The 13,830-nt window shown below is 37.0% G+C and overlaps 1 protein-coding gene across 1 annotated transcript; it reads left to right on the plus strand.

Moving 5' to 3' along the window:
- The first annotated feature begins 437 nt into the window (after window positions 1-437).
- LOC107678064 (xin actin-binding repeat-containing protein 1-like) lies at window positions 438-11,552 on the plus strand. The gene is made up of 6 exons (XM_016473179.1): window positions 438-595; window positions 1,378-1,438; window positions 2,169-2,534; window positions 6,152-6,295; window positions 6,587-6,634; window positions 7,298-11,552. The coding sequence occupies exons 1-6, from the start codon at window positions 438-440 to the stop codon at window positions 11,492-11,494; spliced, it is 4,974 nt and encodes a 1,657-aa protein (XP_016328665.1). The 3' UTR covers window positions 11,495-11,552.
- The last annotated feature ends 2,278 nt before the right edge of the window (window positions 11,553-13,830 follow it).

Consider the following 13,830-nt stretch of genomic DNA (forward strand, 5'->3'; position numbering starts at 1 on the left):
AAATTTAATTGTTAAATTTGTAACAGGAGCTTTAAAATGGAATCATGATTATGTCTATTTAAAAATATATTTTGGTTTTTAAAGTGCATAATAACGGCTTACTAGTGTTCGGTAGACGAGAGATGGTTAATTATCAGTTAGCATATGACAACTGACATATTATCAACACTGGTAATGATTAATATAAGTTGTGTGCCATGGGTCAGTTAATCAAAGATGTCATTTTCTGTATAATTTATAAACAAAATATGCATCCTTCTTACTGTGCATGCTTATTTTAAAGTTAAAAATGTATAATAATATAAAAATTCACGTTTACCAGCTTTTCTCATTACCGCTTTAAAAATGTAAGACCACACCATGTGACTGAATGCCACAAGTGTGCTCTCTGTCAAGCGCCATGTGATTTGTGTTCACACTGTGTAGGTTGGGCAGTGATGAAGGACAGAGTATTAGGTGAGGAAGAAGAAATGGAAGTGAAGAGCATCTTGCGGAGGTCCCAGTCTCTCAGAAGTGTTTCCAGCGATCATGTCCTGTCCTGGACTGAAGCTGGACTTAGAGACAGGAGGAAGTCTGTCTCTCAGCTTGTGGCACAGTGAGGGAGATGTTCCTCTTTCCTTCAAAGCATATTTCACCAATAAATAAATGCTATGCCATCATTTACTCATCCTTACGATGGCCAAAACCTGTATGACCTGTAATACAAAATGTGATGTTTAGCAAGAATGTCAGAGCTGTTCTTATATCATAAAAGTGGATTGGCACCAAGTTCCAACAAAGGGGAAAAATGCAGTATTTCAAGTACAATAAAAGTTGTCTGTAAGATTATTCGAAAGCCATACAATAACTTTGAGGAACAGATTAAATTTTAAGTCATTCAACTGAAACTCTTGCTTGAAATTTGGTTACCATTCACTTCCTCTGTATGAAAACGAGCAGCTTAGATATTCAGCTAGAGATCTCCTATTGTGTTCCACCGAAGAAAAGTAATGAAAGAGGTTTTGAAAGACATCAAGGTGAATAAATTATGACAGAATGTTCAGTTTGAGTAATCCATACTGAGAGTGTATACATTGTTTGGTAATAAACTCCTAAAGGGATAGTTCACCCAAAAATGAAAATTATTTCATCATTTACCCTCAACTTGTATGAGTTTCTTTCTTCTGTTGAACACAAAAGAAGATATTTTGAAGAATGTTGTTTTGTTTTTTTTCCATACAATGGAAGCCTCTTCTCTCTTAATGGACTCGATGTTAATGTGTAACTCTATTGTAAAACTGTAAATTATGCCTTTAAACAGAACGTGAAACTAACAATTCTATTTACTGAAATCAATTAAATTAAATTAAATTAAGTGCATCATGTGTTCACCACCAGGTACCAAAACTCTCCCGGAAGAAAAGCCAAAGAAGTGGATTCAGGAGATGTAAAGCATGAGGTAAAAACACTGAACTAACTTCACATGCTGCATTAGAATATTCAATACTACACGGCTTTCTGAAATGCTTGATTCTGACTGGTCAGTCATGACATTCTGAGGTCAGTTATTCCCCAATAATGACTGTCGTTATTAGCAATGCTGTTTAATAACCACTCATCCGGGTATCTGAGACATGATGCTTCTTTTATGTCTCTCTGTGGATGCGTAGTTTAGTTTAAACACAGCTGGTGCACCGAATGACTTCAGTATTAATAGTAGGCCTACGGTAATATTGTTTAAGTGTTGCTAGAATGAATGTTTTTTACAATGTAATGGATTATAAGATTATACACAGGTAAGATTTTAAAACAGTTTCTCTTCAAATCGGTATTTGTCCCATCATGTATTAAACATAAATGTACATTACATGTACATTATCCCTTGAATGTCCATCTTTTTGTTTTTTTGTTTGTCAATTGGCTACGCTGCTTGTGTTTAATGAGCTAATAAATTATTTCAACTCAAATCATCATTTTTTGGTCTAATTATTTACTTACGTGGGCAAGTAGCCATGCATGGAACAAGATTATAATATTGTGTAATAAGAATATTTTGTGATAACAACCAGCTGCGTGTACATTATCTCTTACTAACCTATTTGATACCAGTGTTTACCTATGATTGAAGGAAGCATCCATTTTTACCTGCATAAAAACTGTGAATGTGTTTTCAAATTTATCTCCTCCAGCTGAACATGCAGGTCACTCCAATTGCTGTCAGTGAGAATGAGAGCGAGACAATAGTGAGGAAGACTGAGGTCAAAGAGAGGTCCAGGGTCTCTCCTCTCTCCCGCAGTAAGTCTATGGAGAGTCTTCCTCGGCACAGACCTACAGGCACCACAGCACTCAGGGCGCTCTTTGAGTCAAAGATCACCAGTCAGCCTGAGTCCAAGAAGAGCAAGATGGCACTTGAATCAGCGAGTGCTGAGAAAGCCAATAACACTACTCTTCCCAATAACAAGGATGCGGAGGACAGAAAGTTACAAGTAGAGGCAGAGGTTAATAGCAGCCATAATGAACTAGAGCAAGTGACTGAGTTTCAAGTGATTACAAAGGTAAATAGTTGGACCTTACAGAGATGTGCATTTGAGCCAGAGTCATTTGTATTTACTGATGAAATAATGACTCTTTCAGAATGCAAGAACAAAGCAGATAATAAACCGATCTGATAGAAGAAAGACCATTTCTGGCATTTATAGTGAAAAAATATCCTCTCCAGAGGGTGAGTAAATACAAAACTTCATTTTTACATTTTATAAAGATAAAATGCTTGTATATGCAAAACTTAGTGCCATGGTGCTAGGGTGTTCTGGGTAATTGCTAGGGTGCTTTGGATGGTCTCCATATGGGCTCAAGGTAGCCCATATGGAGAAAAAAAAATTATATATATTTAAAAAAATATTATATATATATATACACCTACCAAGTATTGAATACATGTACAGTAAATGAACATGTTTTCCAGAAGGCCAACAATTCACTAAAAATGTTTTTTTTATTGGTCTTATGAAGTATTCTAATTTGTTGAGATAGTGAATTGGTGGGTTTTTGTTAAATGTGAGCCAAAATCATCACAATTAAAAGAACCAAAGACTTAAACTACTTCAGTCGGTGTGCATTGAATTTATTTAATACACGAGTTTCACAATTTGAGTTGAATTACTGAAATAAATGAACTTTTCCACGACATTCTAATTTATTGAGATGCACCTGTATATATATATGTGTGTGTGTGTGTGTGTGTGTGTGTGTAAATTTATTTATGCTGTATTTAAATTAAAAAGTATATTATTTATTTAAATGCATTTTCAGATATATTGTAGAAAATGTTATGCTAATGCTATAGATTATTTTATATATTGTATTATGTTACATTTTTATATATATTACATTTTCTCATATATTTGGAGACATTTTAGTAATTTTTTGCCTTACGGGAGTTTCAAGAGCATTTCTAAGTAATTTTAAAAGTTGTGGGTTTTTCTTTTTGCATTATTTATTGTTCGTCAGTGTAAGTCTGATCAAAACATCTAGCCACAAGATTTGAGGTATCATGTCCATACCCCAAACAATACAGGACATTTCAAGTACCCAGTTTAGGGTTTGTTCAAAATGATAAGCAATAGTAATAGCTTACCTCTGAAAACACCACCAGTAAGGATTTCAGTTCAAGGTTAAATTTCATATGTTGACAGACTATCATGTGACCTAAATGTCAAGGGCAAACTATATACACGATCATGCAAGACGCAAAGCACATAATATTGCAAACACAGTCAAATCAAACTACCAGTGTAATATAGAAAATTAATTTTATTTTCTAATACGTTGCTCATGATATAACTTGGGCCACATGTGAGAGGTATCCAAATTGTAATTGAGGAAACGCCAGATTACATCACAGCAGGAGCAACAACAACTGTTCCCAATGATGTGAGATGAAAATAACATGCTTATTTTAACCATTTCTGAGTGCTGGGTTGGGGCAGACTGGAAAAGAAGGTACGTATCTCAACAAGTGATTGACTCAGCCTGGTGTAGCATTAGCAGAATAGCTCCTAAAATAGCTGGCTGGCACTTATCCTTCCATGGGAGCCGGACAGGGTCAGCTGTTACCAGCACAGAAACGGTCACAGGCTTGCTGACACACTCAGAGGACACAAAGACCAGTAGACCAGTCAAAGGATCATTATTGAACTAAGTAATAAAGTAATTCAGAGGGATTTGAGTTAAGCTTATGAGCAAAGAGAAAGAGCGCTGAATGGTGAGTTTGTTTACACATTTTTAAACCGTTATATTGCTTCAAATAATGTGTGTGCTAAAGAGGATTTCCCACAACATATCTATTATAGACAACCACTGTTGTGTGACCAGGGACATGGGATTTCCAGAATTTGATTATTCATTTGTGTTAAAAACAGGCTGGAAAACAAGCTTAACCTTACTGTGGTTAGAACATTGGTAACCAGCAAATACATAATCATATGTTAATTTTCAACTCACTAACATGCTGAAATTAGTTAAAGAGGATGTCTGTTTAGACACTTTGCTTCACTTTTCCTCATCACATTTAGTTTTTAGACCATTTTAAAGAAAATCTACAATGTGTTGTTAATGAATAGCTTTTGGAGAATGCTTTTGTGGTAAACTGGACAACAAAACATGGTAATTTAACCAATGATTATGGAACCGAGAAAAATAATCCCATAATCATTGTGATACTTAGATCAGATGGTTAGCAAGTGTGATTTAATGCAGATGCACTTCCTAAGTAAATGTTTTACTATACGATAAAAAATAGATTTAAAGGGTTAGTTCACCCAAAAATGAAAATTAGCTTGTGTTTTACTCACCCTAGAGGCATCCTAGGTGTATATGACTTTCTTCTTTCAGACGAATCCAGTCGGAGTTATATTAAAAATTGTCCTGGCTATTCCAAGCTCTATCATTGCATTCAGCGGGTGTTGCAGTTGAACAGTCCACAAGTCGTCAAATAAAGTGCGCGCATCCATAATAAAACGTCCCTCACACGGCTCCGGGGGGTGAATAAAGGCCTCCTGTAGCGAATCCATGTGTTTTTGATGACTTGCATTCATAGCAGCTGTCCACATTACTATAATGAGAGCTGACAGAGCAGTAACTACCATAACCATCACCATTCCAAAAAGATAAACACCTACAAAATGGATTTAACATAAACAAGCATTAATGGATGCATGTTTGGTGTAAAAATCAATATATCAACCGCACAGTTTTCAAAAAGCAGAGGTCCGTGAAGGTCCTTTGGAGATCTGTGGATATATGATTTTATTTGCAAATGTGATACATGAATGATCTGTTATGCAATAAAAAAGGGTAATAATGTTTGTTAGTGTAATAACAATTAAAACCATCAATTGTTAAAACACAGTTTTTTATGTTTGGGGGTCCTTGTGTCTGCTGAAAGTAAGGGGGTCTCTGTAATTATGTTAGTCTATTTAATGTAGTAGTACTAAGCACATACAGTATATTACTTGAAGCAGATTGTAAAATTATAATCATTTTGGAAGGCTTTAGTATGAAGATAGTATGCAAGGTTATGAATGGAGATGGCTTGATTTGACACAAATAGACTTTGCACCATCATGCACTCTTAAAAATAAAGTTGCTTCACGATGCCATAGAAGAACCTTTTTGTCTCTGGTTCGATAAAGAACCTTTAACATTTGAAGAATCTTTCTGTTCCTTTCTGTTCTTCAGATTATAAAAAGGTAAGAAAGAGATGGTTCGAATGGTTCTTTGTGGAACCAAAAATGGTTCTTCTATGGCATTGCTGTGAAGAACCTTTTAAGCACCTTTATTTTTAAGAGTGTAATTTACACTTAAATCTAAAAACCCTGCTGAAAGCTTGCTGGGCCAAAGATAAAGTCTCTTGCAAAACTAACAAACAATATCCCTGACAAATCACATGACTGCTCACCTCTCACTGAAAGAAAAACTGTTCTTTTTAAATGAAACTCACATCTGACAGTTCAGAAAGTCTTTGGTGCCCCTGATGTGTGTGTCTGTGGGTCTCGGTTGTAAAAGCACAGATGTTGACCTTGATTTCATTCCTTTATTCAGGAAATTAGGAGTCAAAGTTTGAGTCACAATAACCATATCATGATTCTGATCTTTCTGCTGTATTACAGAGGATAAAAGAAGGTCAGTCGCAGACTTCAGAGACAACTCAGCTCTCAACGGATTGGAGAAACCCTCTATTTCCGTCAAAGCTTTGTCTGCACTATATCTGTCAAAAGTGGCAGCTGCAGAACCTGCGGGAAACCTCTTGAAACCAGTTAGTACTTGTATTCTTCATGATACATGTGGTGACCTTTGGGGCCAAGGGAATGAGACTAAAGCAGGCTACAGGAAGAAAATGCTGCTAAATAAAATGCATGTAACAGCTGCTGAAAAATATTTTCGGTTTACAGTATGTCATGGTTCTAGCTACAAGTTCAAGGAGCATGGGTATATATAAATTATGTTTTATATGAAATTAAGTTAGTAAAATCAGTTCCTGGTTACGTTTTGATCATATAAGCACCTCAGACATACTTGTAATGTCCTTGATTTTTATTTGTTCTAGGACCAGAATATCACTTCTCCAACTGGAAAAAGGCAGAACACAATCAAGGTAAAGAAAATTAGTTTCAAATACAGTATATATTTTAATCCAGTGGTAAACCTTATTTTGGCTTCTTTATTTGATTTAGAGTCCAAATTAACCACTAGCAAACTTCACCCCTGTAGTGAACGTAATTTGTAATAGTGTGTGTAAATATTGTGTTTTATTAAAAATGCACATTATTCTTTAAAAATAAACTAGGCCTTTTTTGTGTGATTGTTTAGTGCTCTAAAATATTAGCAGCTTGTCTTTCTGTAATTGCATACTTAAATAAATAAATTCTGGTGGTGAACCCTTAGCTCTCAGGTGTGAAATAAAATAATAACATAGGAAACTTAATTTACTGTGTTTGATTAACTACTCATTTGCAGGACAGAACATATAATCATTGTGGGTGTTTTCACTGGTCTTTTGCGCTCATAATAACATTACTAACATAAGTTATAACATTCTCAACTGCCTGTATTCAGATTGCTGAAATGATTAACTATTAGAAATGTTTGGCTCAAAACGCTGGTTTTCTTTGGCATGCGGTTTGGCTTCCTTACAGTTCAACAGGTATGTTTAACTTCTTAACCATTTATGTTTGCTAAAAGTTTATCATAACCATTTGAAATAATAGGCTAATATATTAGCTACAGTAATCTAATGAGGTCGTTCTTTGTTTTTTAGATGGCTGAAGGTGCACAAAACAGCATTGCATATGCACCTGAATCAAATCCACCAATACACCATCTGGAAACCAGCCCTGATGAACATGAAAGACCCTTTACATCACCACCCCCTACAAGAGAAGCAATGTCCATTCTGCATCAACGGCGACAGAAATGCGAGCTTAGACGACTGCTAAAGCACACTTACCCTGAGCTGAAAAATTTAGACAGTTTGGTAGAAGAGGAGTTGGCTGATATTCTTAACATGGACCCAGACACAGGCACTGAACACCAGAGTGAGTTCCAGTCCAGGTGCTGGCTGTTTGAGAACCATGAAATCAATTCAGTGGATATCCATGATCAAAAACTGCAGATGAAAAAGGAGTTTCAAGAGGGGGACATCAAGAGAAGCGTCTGCATGTTTGAACAACCTACGTCTAACTCCCACAATGAAGACAACAAACCTCAACTCAACAAATCAGAGGAAGTGACATCAGAGCAGAACATAAAGGTGGATGTGAAAGCCACGCGCAGAATGTTCGAAACTCAATCGATGGATAGTCAAAACCCCTGTCCAAGGAAAAACATTGTTTGTGAGGAAGAAAGTCGATCACACCAAAAACCAAAGAGTCAATTTGAGACTGATGGAAAAGAAACATCAGACCTTCACAATAACAGTCTAACCAATGACCTCATTGACACAAATGAGGTGTTTGTAAGTATATCTAAAGCCAAACAGGTCTTCGAAACAGTATCACATGACAAGGAGAACATCTCACCAACAAATGACAACTTCGGCCAAGAACAAGAACTGCTGAAGGCAAATGTAAGAAACAGAGCTCAAATGTTTGAATCAACTCCACTTGATAAGATCAATCAGCAAACCAAGGAAGAATCAGAAACCATCCTGGAGAACACACAACAAACTCTAGTTTCTTTATGCAACTTCAGTATCATGCATTCTGATGGAACCATCCTCGAAGCTAATGAAAATGGCAATGTCAAAAAAGCAAGATATAACTTCATACAAGAAGATACAAGACCAGAAATTCAGGATGAAGAGATAGTGACTGGAAGCATAAAGAACATCATGCTTCAGATGCTACCAGGAACAAACTTGAACCCAATTGTGACCTTCCTAAAAGAGGACAGTCAGGGCAATGTGGAGATTCAGAAAGTAGATGTCCCCATTGTCCACCAACTTCCATTCACTCGCGATAAAGAGTGCAGAACTGCCAATGTGGTGCAGATTACTGAAGATCTACTCAGTCAAGACAAGTCCATCAGAAAAGGAGTCTTAATACAAGATGGAGCCACAGGAACGAGAGAGATAACTGTTTATGCTCTATTCATCCACAGTGAAGACAGTACAGGTGTAATGGAGTTTGGTCAAATTGATTTTGGATCCATTCCCTCACGTCTAAGGAATGTTCCAGAGTCTGAAAATTGTGATCTGAAGACAGATATTAGTTCATCAGAAAGTTCTTCAGTAGTACATACAAACAAAACTAGTAATGTGCAGCTATTCCAGAGCTGCATTGAGAAAGGAGACCTTGATCATCTAAAATGCCTGCAGGAAACGTCATCAGATGTAGATATAGGTGCATCTACTGGGGAATTAGAGAAAACAAGTGAGATTATACCAGGTGAAGTTAACCATATCAAAGCCTTTTTTACTACCAATATAGATGACACAAGCATGCAGTCGGATAAAAACAAGTCAAAAGTGTCACCTGAAGAAAGTTTGGTAAATAATGAAAATGATTATGCAGAAGCAACAAACCAATCAGATCATTGTTCTGACACAGATGACCATCTAAAAAAAGAAAGAAGTCTCCAAAATCAAGAGATCATGGATGATGGAGTCATTCTTCAAGCAGAACTGGTTGATGTTGTTGAAGACGATGAGTTGGTGAATTTACAAACAGCCATTATGAATCTTCATCAGGCGACAATAGAGGCAAAAGCTCTTCAGAAAAGTGTACAAGCAAAACATGCTTCCCAAACAAACCAAACCCAACAAATCTGTGATTCTGGTTCAATGACCCATGAGTTTACACATGTGAAAAACAATGATAATGTAAGTGAAAATGAAGAGCTCTCACAGTTTTCTAAAACTGAACTGGAAGAAGAAAGTAAGGAGGATGTTATGAGAGGTAGCATACAGGCAGCTCTTGATTCCTTGGGAAAGTCGAATTTTAATGTCACAAAGGGTGATTTTAAAGCTGCAATGATTTATAGGAATTCTGCTAAAGGATATGCAGGACACAAAAAGACAGATGAAGTGATGATGAACCAGACAAGTGATAGGACTAAAAAAAATAAGTCAGCAACATCGTCTCCTGTGCCTCAAGCTGAAAAGGAAACTTTAAAATCACCTGAGGGAATTGACACAACCCCTTGTGAAAGGTCAATTGAAAACAAACCAAAGACATGTTCTCCTTTGCCTGTCTCTGTAGAAACCGCTGCTAAAAATCGTAAAACTCCTGTTGGACCCAAACCAGCTATCCCACCTAAACCAGATCATTTAAAACTTAAGCCAAACCCTCTTGGTTCTGAAACTGACGCAGAACGTCTCAAATGCCAAGTCCCTCCTACTTCTTCAAAACCACCAACTGAGCAGATTAATGAATCTTCAACTTCCAAACAATGCCCGTCTCATGAAAATGCACTCTGCAAAAGAGCACAGCATACTGATGCTAATGAACATGAGCCCAGTGATACATCAGTGAGCAACACTGAAAGTCCTAAAGATAAAAAGCTAAATGGTGTAGAGGTTGTTGAAGAAACTCCAAAGAGCTCCCCAGAAAGCATTGTCAATGAATCTTCCACAGGATTTCATGCTACTCTTCAAAACTTTGGGGTAAAGCCGAGTGGTTCAGTGCCTCCTGTAAAACCAAAAAGAATCAAAATGGCAAAAGAAAACGTGAAGAACTCCATTAGCAACTCTACCACTTTGGAAACTGAAACAGCACAGGGAATTCCTCCTCCTCACAACAATGACCCCTCAGGTGAGACTTGTAAGACAGATACCAACAACTGTGAAAAGAGAAATGATAAAAGCGATGATCAACAAGTTAGTGGAGTGGTGAGACGGGAAAAGAAAATTAGAGGAGAGACTGCGGACGAGCGAAGGCAGAGGCTCTCGGTGCACTTGGATGAAATCATGAAAGGAAACGTGCCAGCTGTCATGGAGATCTTTGACAAGCTGAAAAAGCAAGACGAACTCAAAAACATACTCTCCAAAGTGGAGGAAATCGAAGAAGATACCAACAAAGTGGACGTGAGCTCACTTAAAAACATTTTTGAGAGCGTACCTGATTGGGTCGTGCCTCGGGAGAAGAAAATCAAGCCAAAAATAGTCCCACCAGAACATACTGGAGCACCAAGTGAACCTGAGATGATGTCATCAATGGAGGTAGCTTTTGAGGACCTGGAGAAAGCTGGTGCTGAGATCATCCATTTAAAAGACCAAACGCTTGCAAGACTCATGGATATAGAGGAGGCCATTAAAAAGGCTCTTTACTCAGTATCGACTCTAAAATCTGACTCTGACATTGTAGGACTTTCTGGTCTCTTCAGGGAGTCAATGGTGGCCGTACAAGGTTCACCTCCTGCAGGTAATATCAGGAGAATCAGCATTGGGTCCAGCAAATCACCAAAAGCTCAAAACCAGATTGGAAAGAGAGTTTCTGAACAGTCAACAACACAGAAAAAGCCAGAGCTTTTTATTCCCACAACGAAACAGAGATCAGCCTCACCAGCATCTCCTTCGTTTATTTCCATTCAGTCTGCAGCGAGGAAGCCTACGGAGTCACCATCACCTCAGATCAGTCCCCTAAAGGAAGAACCCAAAGAAGAGACCAAGCTGCAGTGCTGCTGTAGTATGCCTTCAGAGCGCAGGCAATGTTCTGTCACAAAAGGAGCATCCTCGAGCCCTGCGAATCCACGGCGGCAGGTCAGTGTGCTGGAAGTGCAAACCAGGCCTGAAGGAGAGAGAGTCACCGGAACAAAAACCATCAGCGAGAACTATGAGAGGACGGACTGCTTTGGCAACAAATTCTACTCCTCGAAAACCTCCACAGTCGTGACAACCCAACCTGAAACCAGGACAACTTCTAAAAAGCTCATCATGAGCAGTCCAGCCACAACGGAAATTGTCACGTACCCAAGAATCAGCACACCTTTTATTAGAGAAGAACGTCCCCCACTGTAAATTTATTTCGAAATTTATGTTGGTTTTGGTTGCAATATAAATGAAAGATCTAATCATGTGACAGCCAATGCATTTTTTTGTGTACTTTTTTGCTTGGTTATCTTTTGAATAATACTTCACTATTCCTGTTTCCGTTTGTTAGTATTTCAGTTTCAGTTTTTTTGTGAATTAATATTTTTTAAAACTATATGATTTCCTCAGTGTGTTGCAGTCATGCAATAAACATGTTCTGATATTTCTGTGAATACAATATAATTTGAATTATTTGTCAATAAAAATTATAGAAACGTGTCATGTCACATTATGAATTTCAGTAAGCAGCTTTTATTACAAGAAAATAAATCCAAGGCACTTCTTCCGGTCCAAAAAAGTTAAAAAGCCCTTTCTCCCAATGTCACAGATTAATTATACCTACACCTGTCATTCATTTGATACCTGACACACTCTGAGGAAGGCTGAAGGCCGAAATGCTTCAGTGTGCAGAGTTTTAGTCATTTTTAATGTTTCTATTGAGATGGCCATAAGTGTGAATAAAGGCTTTTTAACTTTTTTGGACCAGAAGAAGTGCCTTGGATTTCTTTTCTTGTAATAGTTGTTTCAAACCCAACCAAAGAGCACCTTCTGGGATTACTTCACAAGGTCCTTTCAGCAAGTGGCGCTTCATGATGTCTCCTATGATTTGTCGAGTGTGAGGTTTTCTCTTATGTTATCACAGGAAAACTGAAAGTAACAGAGTTAATTCATAACTTTTTCATTTTGTTGCAAATTTGTGTTAATTTGTATGCCTGCGTTTGTACGTTTTCGTATTTACTTGCGCTCCACTGAGGGGGTAGGTTTAGGGAAGGACCTTCATACTTCTTTCATACAAATCACGCTATATGAATTTTCACAAATAGTTGTTTTCTTATGAAATTGGATGGACTGAAACACAGTGATCAACCAAAATATTTCCCGAAAATATTCTGGTAACATTATTTCTTAAAAAGTCAAGCATTTTAAAATGCCTAGCAGTTCAGTATTTTATGTACATTCAAAGATCAAAGTATATAATCCTGTGTTTTTAATAATCAACATTTCTATTTAAATGTTTTACATTTTCTTTTTAAATATATTTAACTATTTAAATTTACATTAAATGTACATTCCATTAAGTAATTATGTTTGTTAATGTAAAATGTATTAATTATAAAATGTTTTCAGAATTTAATCATTTAGAAATTGTTTGAACTTAGAGGAGTACTACGGAGCCCCGCACATGACATGCAAGAAAAAATCTATAAATTGTGCGCACGATTTACTAATTCGTTCCCTCGATTTGTTAAATCGTGCGCACAATTTACAAATTCGTTCTCTCGATTTATAAATCGTGTGCACGATTCAGCAAATCGAGGGAACAAATTAGTAAATCGTGCACACAATTTATAAATCGAGGGAACGAAATGTGCGCACGATTATGCGCATTTTTAGAATTTATGCGCATCTTGGCATTTCCATCCAGCGTTTTTTTATGCGATATTCCAAAATATATAATTCAACCGATGGATAGACATTGTGAAGCCAAAATACAGTTTTTTTTACAGCATAAAAAAACCCTAATAGCTTAAGTGAATTAAAAGCTAACTTCTGACCCAAAGTCTTATGGTATGGAGGTTTGTTAACCCTTTCATGTGACTGTAGTTTCAGCCAGCAGCTCAGGAAACATGCTCAGCCTGTCTGAAACCAGTTTACCCAATGGAAAGAATGGCAGCGGATAAACTCGTTTTTCACAAAACTTGTTTCTGCTGCAAGCACTGCAAAAAGAAACTGAGGTAAGAATGTTTTTGATAATGATAAAAGCCGATAACAAACATCACTGAAATTTAAAAATTTTAAACACATTACATTTACGATTCTAAATCAGTGAAAACACTTTGGCACCATAATGCAACTAAGTAACAGCAAATCATTAAATAGGAAGTGCTGAAGTTGCAGTTTTGCACCAGCTTTCAGATTTTGCCTCTTAAGCTGTTAACCAACTTTGCTGACATTGCAGCTGTTGCTTAAAACTGTTAGATTTACAAATATGCTCCATATTAATGTAATTTATATAGCCTACAGATCATAAGCAATAAACATACTAAAAAGATGTTTTGCTTGGTTTTAGCCTTCAAGGTTACGCGCCTCTCTATGGGGAATTCTACTGTGTTTTCCACTATCAGCAGCTTTTCAAAAGGAAGGGTAACTATGACGAGGGCTTCGGCCGTCAACAGCATAAAGACCGTTGGCTACAGAGGAATGACACAAACATCATTTAGAGCTACTGAACAAGTATATGGGCCGTAACCTTGACTAACAGA

The sequence above is a fragment of the Sinocyclocheilus anshuiensis genome, unplaced genomic scaffold (genome assembly GCF_001515605.1).
Source record: "Sinocyclocheilus anshuiensis isolate Anshui unplaced genomic scaffold, SAMN03320099.WGS_v1.1 scaffold1507, whole genome shotgun sequence".
Lineage (NCBI taxonomy): Eukaryota > Metazoa > Chordata > Actinopteri > Cypriniformes > Cyprinidae > Sinocyclocheilus > Sinocyclocheilus anshuiensis.

Bases quoted from the DNA above. Each gene is read 5' to 3' on its own strand.
- LOC107678064 (XM_016473179.1), top strand. From the start codon at position 438: ATGAAGGACAGAGTATTAGGTGAGGAAGAAGAAATGGAAGTGAAGAGC. The intron at 596-1,377 runs GTGAGGGAGATG...GTTCACCACCAG, and splicing joins GTCTCTCAGCTTGTGGCACA to GTACCAAAACTCTCCCGGAA. The intron at 6,296-6,586 runs GTTAGTACTTGT...TATTTGTTCTAG, and splicing joins CGGGAAACCTCTTGAAACCA to GACCAGAATATCACTTCTCC.